The following is a 22,268-nucleotide window of genomic DNA, read 5'->3' on the forward strand; positions in this document are numbered from 1 at the left end:
ACGGATTCCGGAGGCTTGGTTTCCCGAAATTAAGCGAGCTACCAGGTCGATACGCGTCAACGTCACATCCCTGTTTCCACCCTCGTATCGGCATCGTTTCCTACCCGACGAATCATTTCGTTTCGTGATCGACGATCGGCAAGCTTCACGCTCGTTGCCTCTTCGATCTGACTCCTGGAAATGCGTTATTAATCCTGTCGCACGAGGTTTCTAAGATCGTTTGCTCGAATGGCTAATGGAACTCTATAGCTCCTAATCATATCCCTCGAAGATGCTTATTTTCAGCTGAATGTTTCCCAGCAGAATATCTGTTTATAGACGTTTCTATCTACCTCCAAATCAACCTTTGATCATCCTGTCCTAATATTCACGAGTATGTCGATTTAGATAATCATCGAATATCGAGCGATAGAAGAAATTTCGCAAGGGTACCAAGCACTCCCAGGAAAATTCACTGTAACCTTATTTACCAAACATGGCTGTCCCGACCCCGAGGTAAATTTTGAACGAACAAAGCAGAGAACACGTTGGACAGACACCGGTGAAACAAAGAAGCCGGCTTTAACCGGGCGGACGTTATCGTATCACATCAAGGTATTACACGGAAAGATTTTAGTTGAAAACGCGGACAGCGGTCGTGTCGCGCGTATAATCACGGTCGGTCGTTTCCGCTTAATACCGGGCCCGGTATTTAGAGACGGGCTTAGAACTCGAGAATGGCTCGTAATGATACTTCCGGCAACATTACCTGTTACGAATGGCGGTGACGTTGGCGGTGGCCAAACCGTTTGAGGAATCTCCCTTCCGTTTTCCCGGCCACCGAGCAAAATTGCTGGATAACTCGTGCTCGACATATACTCCGACTCGAGAATATATATATTAGACGGGGGCGACGGTAGAATATTTCTTAAGGACTTAACGGTCGACTCGTATGGCGATAATAATCGTTTCCCTTCCGAAACGGGAAAGCTTCGCTTTAATGGAATTTAAAGCGGTCCTCGCTCGTTTGAAAGCGGCAACCACCCTGGCACCGGTACCGGCTACGTTTCGTAAAGTGATTACCACCAAGAAAATTAATAATCCCCACCGTATGCGTTTTCATTCATAAGCGACGCGAATTCTGGTAAACCGCGAATTACACGAAAACGATCCTCGCAAACTGACTCAGCTCCTTCCGTGATCCAGCTGAATTCTCTTCCTACCTTAGGATCGATCGATCGACCGCGATGCACCGTGAGCTGCGTTTTAAGATAGTAAAGCTTGGCGAAACTAGAGGACGAAGTCTGAATTTGCGGTTCAGGCACGTACTTGCCAATCAGCACGCGCGTTGCCTCGTCCGTCTCGACGCGACGCGACGTATCCGTTCCTTCGGCTTTTACAATCTAGGACACCGGTATCCGTTCTATGAATTTACAGCCAATCGAGGCCTGAAGGAACCGACCGAACGAAACCAAGGCCCTGTTACCTATATTTCTATCCTGGTAATTACCACACGGAAAATGCCACCATTCCCCGTCCCGAATTATGCTTAACTATACTTCATCCTACGTAGCAACGCTGGATAGACATTTGAACCGTTACGAACGGTAATTCAATTTCAAGCTAAACCAAGCTTCGTAACCAGCGTTCAAAACCTCCCACGAATTTACAATCCGGCTCGAATATATTAATTTCTATTCGCGAGAATACAAACTCCTACCCACGGGGCTCTATCGATTCGAACAAACTCGCATATCATTAACAACGCCGCTATCCTATCCAAGAATTACAACGCGAAATATTTTCCCTGTATTTTCCACCGAAAATTCATGCGGTCTCTGTAATTTAAATATTAATATGTAGGTTAACGATATATTCGTTAAAAATGTTAGCGAAGCTAGAATATTTATGGCGTGCCAGGTCCACGAATGCTACTCTTTGCTCTCCGTTCTCGTGTCACGACCTTTTCAACCGTCTACCCGCGAGTACCCGCGTTAATTATAAATTTCATGTCGCGGCACGTCTAAGCTGCCTTTTACATCACTTCCGCTATTCCGCGTCTCAATTTTCATCTATGATCCGACGAAAAAGTATTCCATCGAGGCGTGCGGCCGCCATTGCGCTGATAGCCTCAATTATATTCTACGGTTCGTGGAAAAAAAAAAAAAAATGCCTTCGCTCGTTCGTTCGGTAAAGGACACAAAAATAAAAGAATAAAAAAAAAGAAAGGAAAAAGTGAAGGAGAAGGCGAAGAAGAAAAAAGCGGCAGGAAAGAGCGAGGTTTCGGGGATGTCTGACGAGAGGCGTTCCGGAAGAGGAAGAGAAGATAGAAACGGAAAGGGGAGGGCTGAGAGAAAAATGACGACGGGGGTAAACAGAGCTAAGTGAAGTTAACGACGGAGCAAGAAGAGCGGCAAAAATGACCCCGGGAAAATTACCGCACGCGAAACGGCTTAATGTCCAAAAAGACGAGCGAACGAGCTACGACGAGAAGGGGTAGAAGCGAGAAAGACGTTAGCTAGAGAAGGTAAAGCCGCTTAATGACCACCCTGTACATTCGTATCTCTCATGGATGCCATCTTCTCTCTCCATTATCTATCCTCCTCGCTCCACTTCTGGAACGTTGTCTCTTTTCATTCAACTTTCCTTCGTCTACCGTCTTTCCACTAGCCGACTTCTCTACCGTTCCGGCGTTGGGTGCCGTTGGGACCATTATCTGTAATTGCTTTCCTTAATTCGATGCTCGTTCCTCTGCGTGGCGAATAGGAAAGTATTCTTCCAAACGCAACGAAGAAAAAGGGTTAACTGGCAAACGTTTGGTAAAAAAAGAAAGAAAGGGTAGCGTTATAAGAGGAGATTTTTGAAATACTTTCTGCATATCCTGTCGGTAGATATCTTACCTTGAATGTTTCTCGAATACAGAGAATAAGAAACATAAAAGATCGAGGTAAACGCGAAAGGTCAGCCGGCTAATTTAAACGGCTACTACTATCCAGCTAATGTCTTAATTACGCGCTAATCACCTTTCGAGCTGTTCATCGAGGATCCGCTCGATCGAGTTCCAATGAGGGTAGTTTTAATGGTAAGTAGCCTGAGAGTCTCTGTCCTTACGGGCCGGCGGAGGGTCGAATCGAAAGATAATCAAATGCGGTTTCGGTGAGGAACAAGAAGAGAGAGAGAGAGATGGAGAGAGAAAGGGACGGACAGAGGGACTAAGTAAGTAAGGGTAGTTTGTTCTTGAATGTCGAGAAGTTGATGTACGAGGAGTCGTAGCGACTCGGTAACTCGAGTAAGGAGAGGAGAGAAGAGAATAGAAGAGAGAGGAAGCTAGTGTACGCGAGCTCGCATCCTCCCGCTTGCAAATTGATAGACGCCGCCGCGACCGTAAATCACTTTACTGACAATTGATTTGGTGCCCTCCGTTTTACCTCGTTGTAAACTCCACGCCACGGCTGATATTTACGATCGACCGTGTACACACAGCGTCACCCAGTGACACACTGCCACCCATCCGCGACAAATCTTTTTACATTTTTTTTCTCCCTGCTCGTCATATTTATCACTTTTCTTCGTACCTTTTTGTTTCCCACGTTCGTTGCTATGTTTCCTATTACGGTCATCTAATAATACTCGAAAACATGCGTGAACTTTGAAGAACTGCTCAAAGCTCAGAACAATTAGCTTAAAATATAAACTTACAACTTGTTGGAATTAATTGCAATTCTTCTCACCCTCCGTGCTGACGCTCTAACTGTAGAACTAGAAATTTCTGTAAACTTGTGAACCACTTGTAAAGCTGGAATAGTTTACATGATTATAGTTACGATATAATTTTTTCTTCCTAACACCCTTGTTGCTGGTATTAATAGCAATGCTCGAAGACTTTTGCAGGCTTTTTGGGATTGCTTGTAGCTTAGAGCAGTTTAGGGGTTGTTCAGAGTGTATATAGCAGGGTGATATACATAGACGGAGACACATACAGAGACACAGATAGAGAGAGAGACACGTAATGGGTGTGGTGCATTGGTCTCGGTGTGTTGTCCTGAGAGGTGGCGATCCATCTTGCGTAGCAGGCCCGTCGTTGACACCACCCATTGGGGGAGACGGCGAGGAACCCGCAGGAACCAGCCGGAAAGGAACAAGCAGCGAGCACCGACCTTGCCTCCACCGAAACCCCCGAACCTTTGTTAATCTCTTGGCAATCGGTGCTGCTCGCTATATCGATCAGGGTCAACCTTAACGTCTTTGCTTTCTCCTTGAACGCGCTTCTTGTTCGATTAAGCTTACGGACGATGGACGATTTTTCATTCTGTCGCTTTAGCTTTCCCTTCCCTGCTCGTTATCACACCATTTAAGAGCTAGGATCGTGTCTTTCAGAAATAACGCGTCTTTTATCTAAACTAATTCGTTCGTTATGTATACGGGTGTTCTCTTACCAGAAGATGCAAGATCTTCCCCACTCTAGAACACCCTTATCGCTTTACAACTGCCATGCAGCACCCTGACTTCCGAGTCATCGGCCACACACCTGCACCTTTCAAATCGGCGATCTAACTCTCTATCGCCGATTCGTAAACAGAACGTCCGCGACTCTCCTACGGAGAACTACCCAAGTGTTACACTCACTTATTAATGAAACTTGTTTAAAAGATTGTTTAAAATTGTTTAAAAGATATTAATAATTAAAATTAGTTACTACTTACATTGAGAAGTATGACAGACTCGCACATACAAACGGTTAACTCTGTGGTAAAACGCTTGACTCGCAATCTAAAGGTCCACGGTTCCCAAGTTTTTTTAAAATTATAATTTGTCTCTTTTTGAATAACTATTACAGCTATAATCATTGCATTTATTGATAATTAATTACATACACTGCAATTTTTATAGAATTTAAGTTACTCAAAATAGAATATAGAATTTTAGTTTAGAATTATATAGAATTTTAGTTATTCAAAAAGAGACAAATTATCATTAAAAAAAAAACAGAAAAAAAAAAAAACGAATAAATAATGCTCGTTCGGTACAAGTAGTAAAACAAGGAAATAAGAAACTTTCTACTTACCGGTACGTTTCTCAGCGTCGCGATAAGTGACTTCGCTGAGAATGACAGGTTGACTACGACCCTTAGCGTTCACCGCGTACACCGCCACGTGAACACCAGCCTCGACGGTCGTCTCCAAGCCGGCCAATGAGAAACTTGGTTCGTCAGCATTCGAGACGTTGTAAAGGGGTTGGCTGGTCGAGAGGAAATCCACGTCGCCGTGGTACACCTCCAGGATGAATTTTTGCGGGAGCCCGCCGTCGTAACCGGCCACGCACTTTACCTCGACGCTGGTGTAAGTCTGGTTGGCTAGCGTGCAGTTACGTACCGGAAACGGTTTTCCTGAAACCAGGGAACCCCCGACACCGTATCTTAAATACCATGATTCCGTATGGTCGGTCGGGTCGCGTCGCGTCGTTAAAATTTTACGAGATCGTGTCGCGACACGCGCCTTTTTCCATCGCCTCAACCTTCGTACACCGGTTTCCCCTCTTTCCACTTCGCCGCAGTGAATTAAAAATGTATAGTTCAGATTTAATTTTAAGTTCATTTTGCTTTTATTTAAAAAGACAGGGTAGAACGAATATTTTTTGCACATACATTTAATTTTTCATCGCTGACTGTCTGAAGTTAATGGAAATAACCGAGATTCTAAATCGAGGGTGTTAATAATAACCGATTATCGACAATGCAACTTTAAGCAGTTAAAGTAGAAAAAGGTAGCAAGAGACTCTTTTCACATAACACCCTTTGAATCGAACGAAATTGAGGTTACTAGTATACGTATTCACACACAAGTCTACAGCTCATTGTAGAACATTCGCTTTTGTAGCAGGTGGCAAGAAAACTTCAATTTCTGAGCTGTTAATTAATTTAGCAATATAACGCGGAGAATCAGTTGCCCGTTTCTGCACGTCCACTTAGGTGCAAACAATTACTACCCCGCCTTTGTGCCCAGGCTAGCGGCCAATCGACGGGTGAAACGAGCTACGAAAATTACTTCCCCCTGGGGTCGTTCTTTGTCGTCGGATCGTTGTTTCACGAAGTTGTAACTCGTATTCCGCGAGACTCCGTTCACACGTTCGAAGAAAATTTCCGCTCCGCGATCCTCGTTGCCTCGCCTTTTGTTATCGCGCGGCCTCGTTTGTCGTACTTTGTCCGGTAATATTTTCTGGATACTTTGTACGCTCCACAGGTTGGCTGAAAGTATATGAGAGAGAAAGAGAGAAGGAGAGCCGGCTCTCTGGAAATCAAGCTTCTCCCCCAAGTCTGGTGAAAAATGTTTGCTCGTCCACGAGTGGCAAGGATTTAGTATACCAGGGATAGTAATGGTCACAGAAATGTCCTATTCTTCTTTTTTTTTTTTCCCCTACCTCGGATTGCTGGCGATGCACTTCTTCTTTTATGCTAGTCAAAGCACAGTTACACTCGTGATTCCGGTCCTCTTCTTTTTCTCCGACTTGTCAGTCGATAAAATTTCTTTTCCTCTTAAACAGACAGCCAAGCTATCGCTAGCAGAAAATAAATATCCTTCTACATTTTCCGTCGACGCAGCGGGTGGAAAGCGAATTCTTCGACAGGCTTTTATTTCACTTTGCATTTACCTCCCCTTTCGCTCCTTATTTCGTTTCTTTCGTTACTATCTATTTTCTTCTTACTTCATTTAGACTCAGCATTGTACAAGATGACTATTTTTCGGCGATATCAAAATTTCGTAATTCATGGCACAGCACCTTTGCGTTTTTCTTTACATATTACAGGTTCTACTCAAACTTTCGCCCCGAGAACAGGGTATTATTGGCGAAACGAGCGTTGGACGGAATAATCGCGATAAAAATTCGGGCTACCGCAAAGGTGTACGATTTTAGCAGGGTTTACTGGTTCCGCGTGTATTCGTCAACGTCAATACGTTTTCGGCAGTTCGTCGCGTCAACGTCATTCTCGATCATACGCGAGAGGAAAAAAAGGCATCGAGGCGAGGTCGAGAGGTGAAAATCCGTTCGTGGATTAACGTCGGTTTACCGTGCGATGATTGGTTGCATCGCATTGTACGCAGGGCGATAATTCCCGAATATCTGTCAAAACTTTGACCGCTCCTACCCCGTGCACCCCCATCACCGAGGGGGTCCTTTAGAAAATTGCTCGTTGTTCGAAGATATTTATTTTAAATTAACTTTCGATGATAACGATGTAACGATCGATAACAGCAACGAAATTACTAAAGGAATAAAATGTGAAAAATACCGAAGATGTTTCTTCCAAAAATTTCATTCATCAATTTTCAATTTAATAATCATCAAGCATTAATTAATTTCATTTAATCCACATTTCCATTCCGTACCGATTATAAATTATAAAATAAATATGTTTATCTGGCAATGTTTGTCAATATAATTATCGCGGTACAAATTGCTCCCTTTGTTAATTAATCGACTGCATCGGTTGTATTAATACCGTTAAACAAAGTTTCCGCTACTTATTTTTAGATCGGTTAATTAATTGTGTTGCAAAATAATTGGTATACTTGAAAAATGAAAATGCTTCTAAATCTAGGATCATTTAGCAACTAATTGCGAGGGATCCTTAGAGGTGAAACAATCTCTGTCTCTTAGGGACGAATAATTCAGGCGTTAATAGTCAGGTCGACTCGCTACGGTCCCAACTGTGGTACGAATGTACCGATCTTTGAATAATTTAAACGCTAAGGACTCTTGAGCTAAAGCAACAGCCCGCTCTGCTATTTGTTCCGTGTCTTTTCGTCTGCTCGCCCGTGCGAGAAGAAAAATAGCTTTTAATACGCAACCTTCTACCGTCCATAAAATTGCTATCGAAATTGAAACGAAACAGAAAATTTCGACTGTGCTTCAAGAGATCAACGGAAAATCAGCTGGTTTCTTCCATTCGATCGGATGCAAATGAAATACGCGCCGTTACGTATACGGATCTAAACAGGAAGCATGCAGCGTTATTTCCAGCCAGCTTACGGCTGATCTCGTTCGATCGTCGACGGTGTTCCCGTCGAGATTTCTTCGTCCTCTTTCTCAACAACGGTTTCCTTTTATTCTCTCCGCAAGAGAAGAAGAATATTTCCGTCGGATATACCCAACGATTTCGAAGAGGCATTCGAAATCTTTGAAATCTGAGGGAAACGCAACGCGGGACAATGGTGGAAAGTAAAAGCAGGGGCAACGTATTTCAGATGACTTTTTTCGCTGATCGCAGCCGAAAAGCGTGCTGTTTGAACGCGTACGAGGGTATAACTCGAGGCAACGGAAGGCGATGTAGCTAAAGCAATAGGAAAAGTGGTAGTTTAGGAAGCGTAAACGGGCTGGTCTGGTTGCTCGTAGAAAGGATTTTAACTCGATTTCCTGACCACTCGTGAAGAGGAAAGAGGAGACTGAAGCTGGGATAGGTCGAGAGCAGCAGGTCGGTGTAACGTTTACCGAGATCCGGTAAATACTCACCGGCGGCTACCAGCTGGAAGAGACACGGTCTCGCCTGTGTACCGACAAAATTGTCCGCCCAGCAGGACAGAGTGCCGTAATCCAGCTCGGTGGTCGGCGTGTATCGTAGCACACTAACACCGCTCGACTTCTCCATCGAGAATCTGCCTGGTGCTACTTCCAACGTTTCTCCGCTGTTGTTGAACTTCCATCGGAAATTGTGCGCCGGTGGATCGGCCTCCACTTTGCAAACGATTTCCAACGACTCGCCCCGGGACGCGCCGACAACTATGATTCGATCCTCCTTGCACACAGGAGCAACTGAAAATATAACATGTACAACGGGGAATCAATTGTTGTTGTTCTTTGTTGTATTAGTTGTCGAACAAAATGAAATTTATCTCGTTGAAAGAAAGTAACCAGGGTACGGTGTTGAAATTGAAAAAGAAAGTAAGACTGCGAGAAAGAATAAGATCCACGGAAATGGAACGGATGAGGAACAAGTCATGAACACGGTGAGACAGGATCGTGCTTTGGAAGCAAAGGATTCACTTCCTCTCGTTTCAAGAAAGTAAGGTCGTTTACGAGTTCAGACAATCTTGGGGAATAATTTTTTTACAACCCTCGGATACCCTGAGATAATATCTCGATGGCTTATGGTCGGCCATCTCAACGCGGTCAAGATAGAAGAGCTTTTATTTTTCATATTAATTTATAGCGACGAATGTAAGTGCAAATTTTCATTTGTTATCTACTTTGAAACACTCTGCACGTTGCTGCAAATAAAAGATAAATTTCTGCTTCATTATTTTTTATAATCTTTGCCGTTAATAATATAGTCTACACGTTCGTAATTTCTATTTTCGAATGCGATAATGGAAGGTTCTTGTCTATTACGTGTCCTAAAATATAAATTCGTGAATGTTATATAACCGAGTGTAACAATATCCGCTATTAACAATTCCATCTAATTACATAATATTACTATTTTCTCATTCGGATGACATGTAAAAAAGCTAAAAGAAAAACATTCCGACCCGAAATATCAATTTGCAAGAGTATCAGTTCCAGATAACAAATTGAAATGAATAATAAAAGGAGATTCGAACAAAAGAGCTGCTGGAAAGTAACGTAATTTTCGTTAAAAGTTAATGCGGCATGCTTCGTCGAAAGCAGAGGAAATGCGAGAACCGATTGAACGACCAGAAGTTGAACGAGTTTAGGAAAAGCCATTTTTTTGCGGTAATTAACGCGCCACACCGTAAACGTTTCGTCGACAGCCACGTGTAATTCGAAATTAACGAGGAGAATTATCGGTCACGATATATACGTCAAACTAAAGTATCGCGTATGAAATTTAATTATCATCCGTGTTGGAAAATAGAGGTGAAGAGACATCGTTATGCATTCTCTTCTCTTATACTATCGTTCATTAAATCAACGTTAATTACAACTTTCGCTTAATTATCGTCGATGTCCACGTTACGCCTCCAAGTTCGAGCAATAAGCGTCCGATACTTTCGGAAACTTTGAAAAATATTCTAGGACAAAATGTAAAAAAGGATTAAAGTATCGAACGATTTCAATTGACAAGTCGAAAATCATTAATAATATACAGAACAATCGTTTATAGTTTGGGCTCTAAACTTTGGAGCAGGAAAGAAATTTCGCAAAGATTAAATGACTAATTTTGAACAAAAGGTTGTTTTGGAACAACCTGTACGCGCGAACCATAGCGGAAGGATTGAAGTCCGTAGAACGGGGAAAGCTCGTTTCTGGGCGAACGTGAATAGCCTAAAGCAAATGTCATTGCCAGAAGCGGGGCGACGATGTAATAACCGGGAAACTAAATCCAACATGGTTGACGTTCGATTCGAGAACTTGAACGAGATTGCTGCTTATCTATCCGCTCGTTTCTTCGACCTTTACGAGTCCGCGCGAACGGGTTAAATATCGACGATCCTCTTCCAGACTTGTTTTCGCAACCCATCCATATTCGATGGCGGAAACGTGCAAAGTGCCCATTGCGCAACCTCGGTCAACGAGCACCCTATATTCGTCCCTCGTTTTTACGATTTCGCGTTAACGTTCGGCCGCGAATTACGATTTAAGTGGCTGGAAAGTACCGAGTAAACGGCGTTTCGTGTGTCGGAACGGTAAAAATTGCTTAGCGAAACCGAAGGTACCTTTATCGCTACTTACTCGAAAGGGTCGCATCGTAATTTTCTTATTCAATATCACCGTTAAATTTCAAACCGAGAACATATTCAAACGCGCGTATAATTCACGAAGGGAGAAAGGAAAACAAATTCTATCCTTTTAATCCACTAGAATATAGGAACCCCTGAAACGTCACCGTTCGAACGTGTCCCATCGTAAGTCCTCCTTCAATCCTTCTCTCTGTTTGGAATAAAAAATAGAGCCGGACCTCGCGTATGCGCTGGTTCTTTTTTCTTTTAAATCCAGGATATTCAATTTGTATACAGAGATACAGAGCAAAATCTCGTGATTCTCAGGAGCGCGTAGAGTAGTCGTCGCTTTGCTTCAACGTAAGCCAGGAATTGAATATAAAAAATGTAACCAGAACTTAAATACATTTAAAATATTCAGGTGAGTACCAGAGAACGTTGGTGAACTTGTTTCCCAGTCAAAACGCATCTGAATTCTTGTCAGAATGTAAAAGCTACGTAATTCTTTTAATTTGGTAATAAATTAATTTTTATATACTTTACTTGTATACTCACATTTGACGCGAAAATGAAGAGGTTCGCTTCGCGTTTCGTTCAAATCATTCGTCGCAGCGCACACGTACTTGCCGGCGCTACTTCTCGTCACGCTCTGAAGCACCAGACTCTGATTCGACCAAATTATCCTGGCCGACGTGTTGTGCGCCAATATTTGGTTCTGAAACAAACGGAACAAATCACGTTAATCGTACGATTTATCGTCTTGATGCTTGCTGTTGTTAGTCTTGTTACTAACATTCGTTGCTTTGTTTTAGGAAACGGGTTCCTAACCCTATGCACGATAAACGATAACATTATTGAACTATGAATTGTTTCAATTTACGTTCTATCAATTGAAACGCCATTGGAGAAAATTGAATGAACTAACGGGAACATCGCAAGGAAAGTTATCAGCGTGTTCTCGTCAGAGCAGCGAGGCGATCAGAGTTAGATCGCTTAACCCGGCGAGGAAGAAGGCTGATTCGCTCGACGTACGAGGCGGCTAGAAATTTCAGAAGGTTGTAATAAGAGCAAAGATACGGTACGTTTGCTGCGCCCTTCATTTTCGTGGAGCGAAGGAAACAAGAACGAAATAAGATATAATGAACGTTTGTTCCAAGGTGGCCTAATTAAACGTAACAGCAGCGTCCGTGTAGTTTGGAAAAGGCTGCGCACAGTGCACCAAAGACGTACACTCGCTTGTCCAAGACAAGGTAAACCTCTGTGTCTCCTTTTCTTTTTTCTCAACAAAAAAGAAAACGTCAGCTTTGTTTCTTTCCCGCTCGTCGTTGTCATGTTAATTTTCTCGACGAGGCTGGAAATTCTTGAATCAAACGCATTCGTTTTGTCTCCTCGTTAACGGGGACAAAAGAGAAACGATACAAAAGATAAGAGAACTAGCGTTTCTTTTTCATCCAGTCTGATTAAACAACTAAGTGCGCAGGTTTGTACGATTTTTAGCTAGAACCATGGATGATAAGCCCTCTGAATCTGCTCTTTTCACCTTTCCATGGAGCTCGCCATCAATCTTCGCAAAGGAACACAAAGGATCTAAGGTAATAAAGAATACCGTGGTAATATTCATCAGTCGCAAAACGCCACACGTTATCTGACAGGAAATGTTCTTTTGTCTTCTTCTTGACGGGCCAGCTCGAAACAGTGTTTCAAGGCAATCGCGTGAAAAATCATAAAGGAGAGGAAAGATTAGCTTCCTCATTTTTTAGTAAAAGCAGCGTCTGGTTAGAGCTGCTTTTCACGCCGGAGATATTATTTAGCGAGTTAAAGTTCGATGGTATTTTTTAAAAAGCGACACTCGACAATTTTGATGAATCGTTTGAGAGTTGGTAGGTATACTTATCGAAAATTGCAAAATTGATTTTGCAATAACCGCAACGACACACTGAAGTCTCGAAGAGAATTCCAACCGCGACAGCCAGTTCTGAAGATCGAATTTCCTTGGTAGAAGACTGAAAGTCGAACGGAAGTAATACCAGTGCATTTCTCGTGGAAACTTTAAATTCCAACAAGGGTTTGGCCGGCGTTATTTGATTTCCAAATCGACGTTATTGCTTCTGTACACCGATCAGAGGCGAGGCAACGGGGGTAATGGGGTTTCTCGCAATGAATCGGTCGAGTGCATTTCCTTCTCGCACGAGATTCAATCCCGACAAGACCGGAGACTTAATGCGGAGAACGGGCTTGGAAAGGAAGCCCGGTGGTAAGGGATGGGCGTCGGATTCGACGGGCCGTACATCAATCAATTTCAACCGAGCGTCGCGAGTTACCGTGCCGGAATTCCGCTTAAAATCGCCGTCTTGGTGGGACGAGCGAGAAAGAACGCTTCGCTTTCGCTCGATCACCATCTTTACACTTTTTCTTCTTCCTGAACGAAACGAAGGTAAATGTTCATCTTCTTTCTTCTTTAAAATCGCAGTCACCGCGTTACAAAGTTCTTAAAGGAAGACGGATATTCTTAAGAGGAACCGTCGATGGTCATCGCTGTGAGTTTATTCTTCCAAAAGTCGCTAAGTATCTTTGCAACTGATTGCGATTATAAAAAAAAAAAGGAAGGGAGAAAACGTAGGGATGAAGTTTCGATCGGTGGAAACGAAGCGAAGCGAAAGGAGGCAAGAAATTTAGCATGCATACCGAGCAACTTCCGAGTTAATGAAGACCAAGCCGGCTGATTGCACGCGATCTTCTTCGTCGGTGATGGATCGTTGTAAAATGAAAGGGAAGGAATAAGGGTTGAAGCGTTCCTTGGCGGAAAAGAAAGCACAATTTTTCTGGATGAAATGTTGCGACAATACCGCGTCTTATATAATGAGCCACGAAATCCTCGACCACAAATCTTCAAGGTGGTAGCTGCTCGAGTTAAGGGTAGAGGAAAGCATTTTTTTCACTCAAACTTGCTCCTCTCTTTTCGGAGGAAACAAATAGGATCGTAAGAGCAAAGGCGTCGAACAGCGCGAGGAATTTATATTGCCACCAACAACGTTGTAAACGCAAGATGTTCCGAATAAATGACGTTAATATTTAGAATTCAGTATTTAAGCAAGATTCGATGGGAAACATAGCGCGCTCTCGACAGAATCTTCTTCTCGTTGGACGCAGATGTTCGTACAGAGGATTAAAATATTTTTTCCAGTTAAGAAGACAGAAGGACGAAGGATAAATTGAAGAATCAGGGACTAGAGAAGAAGAAATTAAATTAAGGAAACTTAACCCGTTAAGTGCCACTGTCGATCACTTCTTTTCAACGCAACAAACAAATACAAATTTGGAAATGATAATCTGTGCTTCGCTTGCTGACATTTTCTCACCAGTTAGAAATATTTCCTTCACGATTTCATACCTGAACAATAAACGAATTTCCAAAACGAACTGTACCTAGCCTTCGAATACTTTTATCGAATGGAAGAAGCGCGATAAAATGAAGAACGTCGAGTTCCGGTACACTCGTATCCGACAGAAGGTAACAATTCTTTCTAACAAGATCACAATGGTCGTTCATTCGATGGTCGAATCTGTGCGAAAAGCAAGTATAACCCATTTTCGCTCCTCGATTCAACATAATCCGAGAAACTAGACTGCGGACGAGGATAAATAGACGGTTGAGAAGAAGAAATGATATCGCTAGAGCATGTAAACAGCTCACGAGCCACGAACTAGACAAGATAAAATGATTTTGCACCTCATTCTTAGAGGAAAACAGAGGGGAATACCTAAAGTGCGAAGAAAAAAAGAAAAGAAAATTGCGAGAGAAGTAGAGAAAGGAAGGAAGGAAGGAAGGAAGGAAGGAAGCAGGGCCACGAGTTGTTGGCAATTTTTCAAGGAATCAGTGCGCCGTCTGACCGGAATGAACGTCCGTCTCTCTTCCCTTACCCTCTTCAACCCCTTTCCCTTCTTCTTCCTCTTCTTCTTCAGCGACGTCTAGCGTGGAGAAGGAAGAATTCTCACCGGAGAGTTCCGGCGGCCGAAGCTTCCGGTATCCCAGGCCGGCGAGAATCTTTCTAGGATCGAAATGCGAGAAGAAATTCGATGAATCTTTCGGGTGGAGGTCAAGCGGATCGACGAGATTGAACGAGGACGATATTCCAGGGTTTTGTTGTTGCTCGACCCCGAACGATTCAACGCTGAGAGGAATTCAACTGGTAATCTGGTGTCATCGATAGCATCCTCGGTTCGCTCGACCAAGAAGACCGTCTTAACGCTCAGGGAAACAATGCGGAACGTAAAAGGTTCCGGATTCCTTCGAAAAACCATGACGAATGGTTCCTTTTCCTTGTTTTCACCGAGCCAGCTCTGAACAACTCAGTCCAGTGTTTTTACTTTGATTTCTTACGTTTACTATAATGGTTTTAATAGTAAAATCAAGGAAATTGGGGAGAGGTGACGATATCGGTTGATTCTCGGAACACAGAGTCGAGACTCGTTCATTTTCTATCCAACGTGGTTTCACCGGGTAACCTTAGAGGGGTGCGTGTACAGAATATAAGGGGAAACGTGTACGAAAGGACGGTTAACACCTACTTTATGTAACGGCGACGTGCGAGACAATACCCGTGGCCTATTGTACCGGCACGGTTGTACGTACCACGTGCTACGAGTAATTCCACCCTTATTCTGGATTCCGAATATTCTCAAAATGAAGCGGCAGGCTTTTGGGCTTCGTTCCAACTCCCTCTTCCTGCGGCTAGAACCCGTTCTATGAAGAAAACCTTGCACTTACACGGCTACCTCTTGTCAGCTATCAGCGGGAATGTTTTACCTTTACCCTGTCGAGCTTCTGATATCGTTACCCATCGAAACATTTCGACTTTCAAACCTTTGAAACATATTATACGAGAGTGGTTTGTTCGTCGAACGCTTTAGCGAAAAAGTGATATTTAGAAAAGGAATTTCCGTAACGAAAGTGTCGTCGCGAGAAGAGTTCTACAAAGAGCGAGATAGCGGATGAAAGGAAGGCAATGGTTCGTGGATGGTGGTTTGGTCTAAGGGACCGCGAGCGAACCCGTAGAAAAGAAGGAAATAAAATTAGCTGTTAGCGATCCCGATTGTGTTAGCTCGTTGATGCAATTAAGGACGGGTCGTCGATGGACAAAAGAAGTCGATGGGGCCGGTCCACGTGTCCGCACACCTCGGGAATAGATTTAACGAGGAAGTTGGTTGTTTCCCCGTTTACCGAAGGAAAGCTGATTAGCCGGGGGAAAATGCTTCGCGTAGCTGATCCTGAAACCGTCACGATCAAAGGAGCCCGGTGCTCGTTTTCCAGGAAACCGTGCGAAGAAAATCGAATTAATAACGGAGAAGCAGAGTCTTGCCAGGCGATCCTTAAGGCGTCTAATTAACGCTCTCCTTTACGACCTCATTATGTATGCTGTCTCGTCGAGGGGGTGGGCTACGTAACGCGTGCGATCAATGTGTCGTTAAACGAATATTAATTGTCACACGTTCGATGTTCCACGCGTGTAAGCTTTCCCAGTCGAACGAACGATGTGGCATTCATTCTTTTATGTTCCGTTCGAGCGCCATTTCTACAGTTTTACGATTCGTCTTTCTATCTTGCAAAGGTATTCGTGTTTTACCTCGTCGTTCGATCGCATAGTTGTTTCATTTCTGTATCGTGACCTAACATTGCTATCGAACCGTCTGGATGCCTAACAATTTCTCAGGCTCGAAAAAGAAAACCTAGAACGTTGTTGGTGTTTCTATGGAGCATTTTTTTTCTAGGCCCCTTAACGAGCCTTCCCAGACTAGTAAATCGAAGGTAAACCCCGAAGCTTAACTTACGCTAATCGAGCTAAAGCTTCCTTCCCTCTGAAACACGAACAACGGACAAGTTGCATAAATTACCGGTACAATTTAATCGAATTAACGACTTTCCATGCCTCCACTCAGCTACGGAGAATCGACAATCTTCTGAAAAGTACACAGAACGAAATAGCCGATAGAAACTTTTTTGACGTTCTATTGAAATTCAATGGAAATCGATTACTTTTTGTTCTCTGAGAAGTCGAAGGGAAACTCTTGGATATCGTTGTCTGATCGCTCTCGAGTAATCAAGTGTTATTCTTCTATCGATTCGATAGCGACCATAGACGCGCGGTCTGAAAATTATAAAGCTATAACCCTCGTGTTAGATGAAAAAACAGAGAGGAAATAAATGGAAGAAGAGGAGGAAGTTTTGATCCGCTCTATCAGCTTGTGCTATCTTCTTCGAGATTCAAATGGCCTCGTTCCCAATCGATTTCAAATTATCTTCCACCTGAACCCGGATAAAGAAAGAAGGAGACAGAAATTCTCTGGTTGTAATGGAGAGGACGATCAAGAAACGTATAAGAGGGAAAGGAAGGAAACGAAGGTTCCTTTTTTTACTTAAGAAAGGAGAGAACAGCTGGCAAAAGACACAGAACTAGTTGGAACGAGCTCTATCGTTCGATTAAACGGACGCGGATGCATTTGGCAAGATCTTCGACTGGAGAGCCTGTCCTGGTTTTACCTACTTGTTGGCTTTAATCCTCGATGCGTTTCACTGGCAGTGTCGTTTGCAAAAGGAACGATTGCGTTTGAAATTTTCCGATTAAATTCTATAAAACGATTGATCGTAAAAGAAAAATAACACTTATCACTGTTGGTATCAAAATGAACGAATAAAGAACACAGAACTTTCCTTATTTGTCAGAATCGGAAGGAAGAGTATTAATAGGGTTCTTCCGGTTGTCGGTCAATTCACCTTGCCAAGAAAGATGAAGAGGCAGGAAAATGTTTCAACGTCTCTTCCCTGTAGAGCCGATTGGATCGTCGATACTTCTTCCGCGTAGCTACAGAATCTCTCTCTCCATTGTCCCCGTGAATGGTACAGCCCAGCCTAATCACTCTACCCCATTATAGACGGCTATCTCCTCCACCCTTTCTTCCCTTTCTTCCCTTCCTTCGCCACCATTCCCCGCCCTTACTCTATACTTTGTGCTTTTTCCTTCGATTCTACTCGGTAGAAACCCTCCTTTGCCTTCAACCCATATTCTTACTACGGTATACGTCCCGTTTCTATCTTTTCTTCCTTTCGATGCTAGTCTTTCCTCGTTTTTACGATCGCCATTCAAGAGGTTACTGCTTCTGCCAATGGCTCGAAGCGTTTTTTTAAGACCGACAGTTCGAGAAGGAATCCCGGCCCAATTGGTACCTTGGGATTGATTGGCAGATAGAACGTGCCGATGGGCTTTCTGTAATTTCTAGGAAAACCCCTTCTAATCGTTCGAGAAGCGATGTCCATTCGTTTAGACAAATTTACCTACGGCTATTTTCTTCGCGGATTGCCGGAACGTTACTTTTTATTATTTCATCTGTCGAGTAATTTCTTCTCTTCGATGAATTCGAAGCGATAACCGTGCGGTCAATCAACAGTTTTCTCGTTCCGAACAAATCACGAAACTGTAGGGATCCGTGAAAAATAGAAACTAGAGGTAACTCCGTCGGGAATCGAAGTCTACTATCTTTATCCATTAACCTATTGCGACCTTTCTGTCGTCTTTGCTTCTACGATTACTTTTAAACTTTGAGAGCCGAGGGTTCCGATTTCATGTACTGTGCAGAGATAGAAATATGATTAGCGGGAGGGCAGAAAAAAGTCCAACGCAACGCTGACTTCGCGAAATCTCATTTTCCTTCTTTGTCAGGCGACGCGATTAGTATGCGACCGCATCGGCCATTAATGCGCAACCATCTAGAATGCATATGCGTGAGCAATGACCAATCGTACCCGTAGTCCTTTCACTCGTATTCTTCTCATCTTTGCACAGTACATTTCACGCATACCCCAAACCTGATGCTCTTCTATTTCAATTATAATAAAAATATAGTAATTTAAGTTTCTTGGACATCGATAGGAATATTCCTAACTCCATAAAACGAAGGATTAAAAGCGTCTTATCGAATTTCAAACGAAAATATATTCTGAAATGAATAGTCATACCTTAAATAGCTATTTCCATCTTCAACCTATCACTCTGTCAATTTTTCAGTCGAGCGAAGAGATTCCGAATAACATCTTTTAATAAAGATAATAAATTAAAAGCGAATATAAGTGGTATCCTCGAAGATGGAATTTGTCAGAGAAATGGTGCGAAATGGAGGGAAACGGAGGGGTAGAATCTAGAAACGGACAAAGAAGAAGAAAGCCAAGGTTACGATAGCCGGCTACTTTCGAGAAATGAAGTCGGTTCATATTTTTAAGATGCAATTTCGACGGAAATCTCTTACGTTGTAGCAGCTGCTACCGTCCCACCATTAGCCCGCCTCTTCGTCCTGGTATTCTTCGTGAACTACGACACGACACGTATCCACGGGAAAGATCCAGCGACTAAATGTAAAGAACGAGGCAAACGAGAACGGGACGAGGTTGGATTAAGGCAAACGAGGAAGAAGAGAAAAAGGTTTAGTTTCCTCCGTATTCTTTGGTTACTTTTCTGTTGAGCCATTCTCGAGACACCAGATTTTTATCGAGTCATTAATTGTTAAAATAAACATAGAGAGCAAAGCGGTATTCGTTAAAACAGAAAAAAAAAATATAATTTAAATGAAATTTCAATTGTCGTTGCCTCGGATCGAAGGACGACTCGGTAAATCATTCTTGGGTATGCTTGAAAATGAATTAATATCGTACGAGTCGTATCAATTTTAAATGCAAATGTCAAATGTATGAAAAACAGATCTGAATGCCACGATTCTACGTCGATTACAAATAGGAGGTTCGCTTCTCGTTCGAGAAATTGTCGAGAAAGCAGCAAGAAAATGAAGCAATGAGAAATAATGGAAATTCAGTTATTGGACTCGTTCCACGCGAAATTAATGTACCGACGCTTAACGAGGAAAAATGTAAAAACTTTCCGTTCATCCTAACGAACGTAATTCCGCGTATAACGACGGGGGGGAAAAAAAAGGAAAGAAAGAGAGAATGAGCGAGTGGTGCGCAAAGTCTTTTATCGTTGCTCAACGTAAATCCGCGAGATGATCGGCTTCCAACGTAACGCGTTTCATGGCGGACGGTTTTAAGTCTTCGCGTTCTAACGGCGCTCCACGAGATCGAGTCTGCCGAACGATCTCATATATTATGCAAATAAAGGATTTAAAGTTTTACCTAGTGCTCGATATACGAGCCACTGCACCGACGGATAAGAACGCTAGTCGCCTTCTATAGAGTCTTCCTACTATCCTCGATGTTGTCGCGTAAATCACCTATAACGTTGCATTTATGTTCGTTCTAGCTTTTTATACCTAGCGTTCGTGAACACGAACCGATGGATAATTAATCGATAGGAAATGTTGCGTTATATCGAAAAACTTTTGCTGGTCTGCGAGATATATCTCTCTGTCTGCTTCAAAATATCAGATACACCGGTTTCAAAATCTTTGCCTTAACAACATTTCCAGCAAGTAGGAGAGAAAATTTAAACAGAGTCGGGAAACTACACCCTACGAGATACAGAGGGGTTAACAACGCTTTAATAGAGGCAACGTGTAAGGGGAAACATCGTACTCGAGAGATTCAAGGCGTAACTTTGTTAAGAAACATTCGACTTTAGGTCTCTGATTCACGACTGCAAACTCGTACGCGTAATCGTAGAATACAAGCGTTAATTGCGCGCGGAAACGTCGTTTAATTAGTAAGTCTATACGTACGTCGTGTATCCACGTCAACTTCGACCAAGGTGGATTAGCTCTGATGTGACACTCGAAGTAAACGTCGTCGCCTTCCTTGATGTCCTCGGGACTTAGGGTCGAGCCGAGGTTCAACGACACGATCGGAGGATCTGTAATTATATTCGATTAAATGCAACCGAAGAAGATAACATAAATGGCGTATCAATTAAAAGCTTAAAATATGAATATTTGGTTATACAATATTAAAGTTATCACGGTGGGTCAACAGTGATCCTCGTAGCACGTGAATTTTCCACCATTTATCTTCGCTTAGTTTAGTTTTAGGATCTTATTAAATCAACTGATGAAGGTGTTAATAATAGGTGAATGACTTGGGTCTGATAATGGATGGGAGACAGTAGCCTTTTACTTTTTTCTCTCTCACAGAGAGGGAATAAGATGAAGGGCTTAGATACGTTTTATCGTCACGGTAGGCTCCACCCTCGTAGAATTTCATCAACTTGATACCTTAAGGCTTAAGGCGCGCTCGCCCTCAGCACGTGGCAACCTGTCCCGTCTCCGATAGGAAATATTTTAACCCCTGTTAGATTTTCAGGATAGTCGTTTCGCGATCTTTCCTTTACCTCTTTTTCTTACCTATCGCGTGCTTTCTTCATTTCTGATGGATATTTGCCAATTTTACTCACGGAAGTGAAATTGTGCCGGAGAAAATTATGGAGGAAAATTTTTATTTAATCCCATTCATGACGAAATTGATGCACCGTTGTATTACCTATAGCAAATCCAGTGAATTGTTGGTGAAACTCAACTTGATCGGTAAATTACTCTCCGTTTAGATGAATCAAGCTGCTAAAATGATATTACACTCTGTTTATTTTCGAGAGTAGATATCGTCTCCTCTCCACGCGATTCGTACCGCCACACCCCCGTGGAATTCCGGTATTTTCTTCGTTGCTTATATCTCTTTCATTTACCGTCTTCATTAGTTTAATCATACCGCTCCCTCTCGGTCTCTTTCCTAGCCCGAGGAGTTTATTCTTCCAGCGTTCTCGCAGAATTTTATCGTGCACCACGATAAATTCCCTCCGTTTCCCACTGGCTCTTCTTTCGTCCCTTCCTCCTTGCCCGCAGTGTACGCCACTCTTTCGAGATTGTATTAATTAGCTCGATCGCGTCCTTTTCCCTCCACAATTTTCCGTCCGCCCTGTCTCGTGCCCGCTTTTTTAACCCTCGACCCCTTTGTTGCATCGTTCCGTTGTCCCTTATTCTTCCGCTGCTCTCCGCGAACTGACAAGATCATTCCGCTTTAGGATTGCAATAAATTCCCTCCCTCGGTACCTAACAGTTTCATTTTCTTGCTCGTTTCTCGCGAATCGAGAGCCGGTACACCTCGAAAAAGCCCGGGCAGACTTGTCGGACCGAGGGCGACCGTGTAATTCCAGTGATACCGTGCAACCCTGCAACGGTCAACGTAATTGGATACGCGACGTGACGTCATTTCCCATAACACACCAGCTTCTTCTTAATACCTTTACGAAGATACACGAGGGTGGACGAAATAAAGAAAACCATAAGAAAGTTCAACACGGACCGAAAGACTGTCGATAAAAAGTTCTTCGCGTTGGAGGGGCTTGATGTTAATCGAAAATCACTTATTTATTTATTTAATTATATACCGGGGGAAGACCCCCTTTATGTATAAGGGAATTTGAATAAAAATGATAGAAAAACGAGAATTCGATCCGGTGGGATTCAGTGAGATTCGAAAGAATACACTTTTCGACCATTTGTCGCATTCTTATCCAACCGTACGAATAACAGTAATGCAAATTACATTGTCTGATTTTCTAGTTTCATTATCTAGATCGATATTCTTTCAAATAAAACAAATTCCGATTAATGAAACGCATTACT

The 22,268-nt window shown here is 42.8% G+C and overlaps 1 protein-coding gene across 10 annotated transcripts in view; it reads right to left on the reverse strand.

Annotated features, from left to right (window-relative positions):
• Positions 1-22,268, reverse strand: part of LOC117603073 (kin of IRRE-like protein 1) — a 246,563-nt gene that overhangs the window by 12,125 nt on the left and 212,170 nt on the right. For all 10 annotated transcript variants that reach the window (XM_034321811.2, XM_034321810.2, XM_034321819.2 and 7 more), the window contains 4 exons: positions 20,373-20,503; positions 11,211-11,370; positions 8,488-8,787; positions 5,045-5,365 (listed from right to left, as the gene is read on the reverse strand). In XM_034321811.2, the coding sequence (XP_034177702.2) occupies positions 5,045-5,365; positions 8,488-8,787; positions 11,211-11,370; positions 20,373-20,503 (912 nt within the window). The remainder of the gene's footprint in view (positions 1-5,044; positions 5,366-8,487; positions 8,788-11,210; positions 11,371-20,372; positions 20,504-22,268) is intronic.

This window comes from Osmia lignaria, chromosome 12, assembly GCF_051020975.1.
Source record: "Osmia lignaria lignaria isolate PbOS001 chromosome 12, iyOsmLign1, whole genome shotgun sequence".
In the NCBI taxonomy this organism is placed as follows: Eukaryota; Metazoa; Arthropoda; class Insecta; order Hymenoptera; family Megachilidae; genus Osmia; species Osmia lignaria.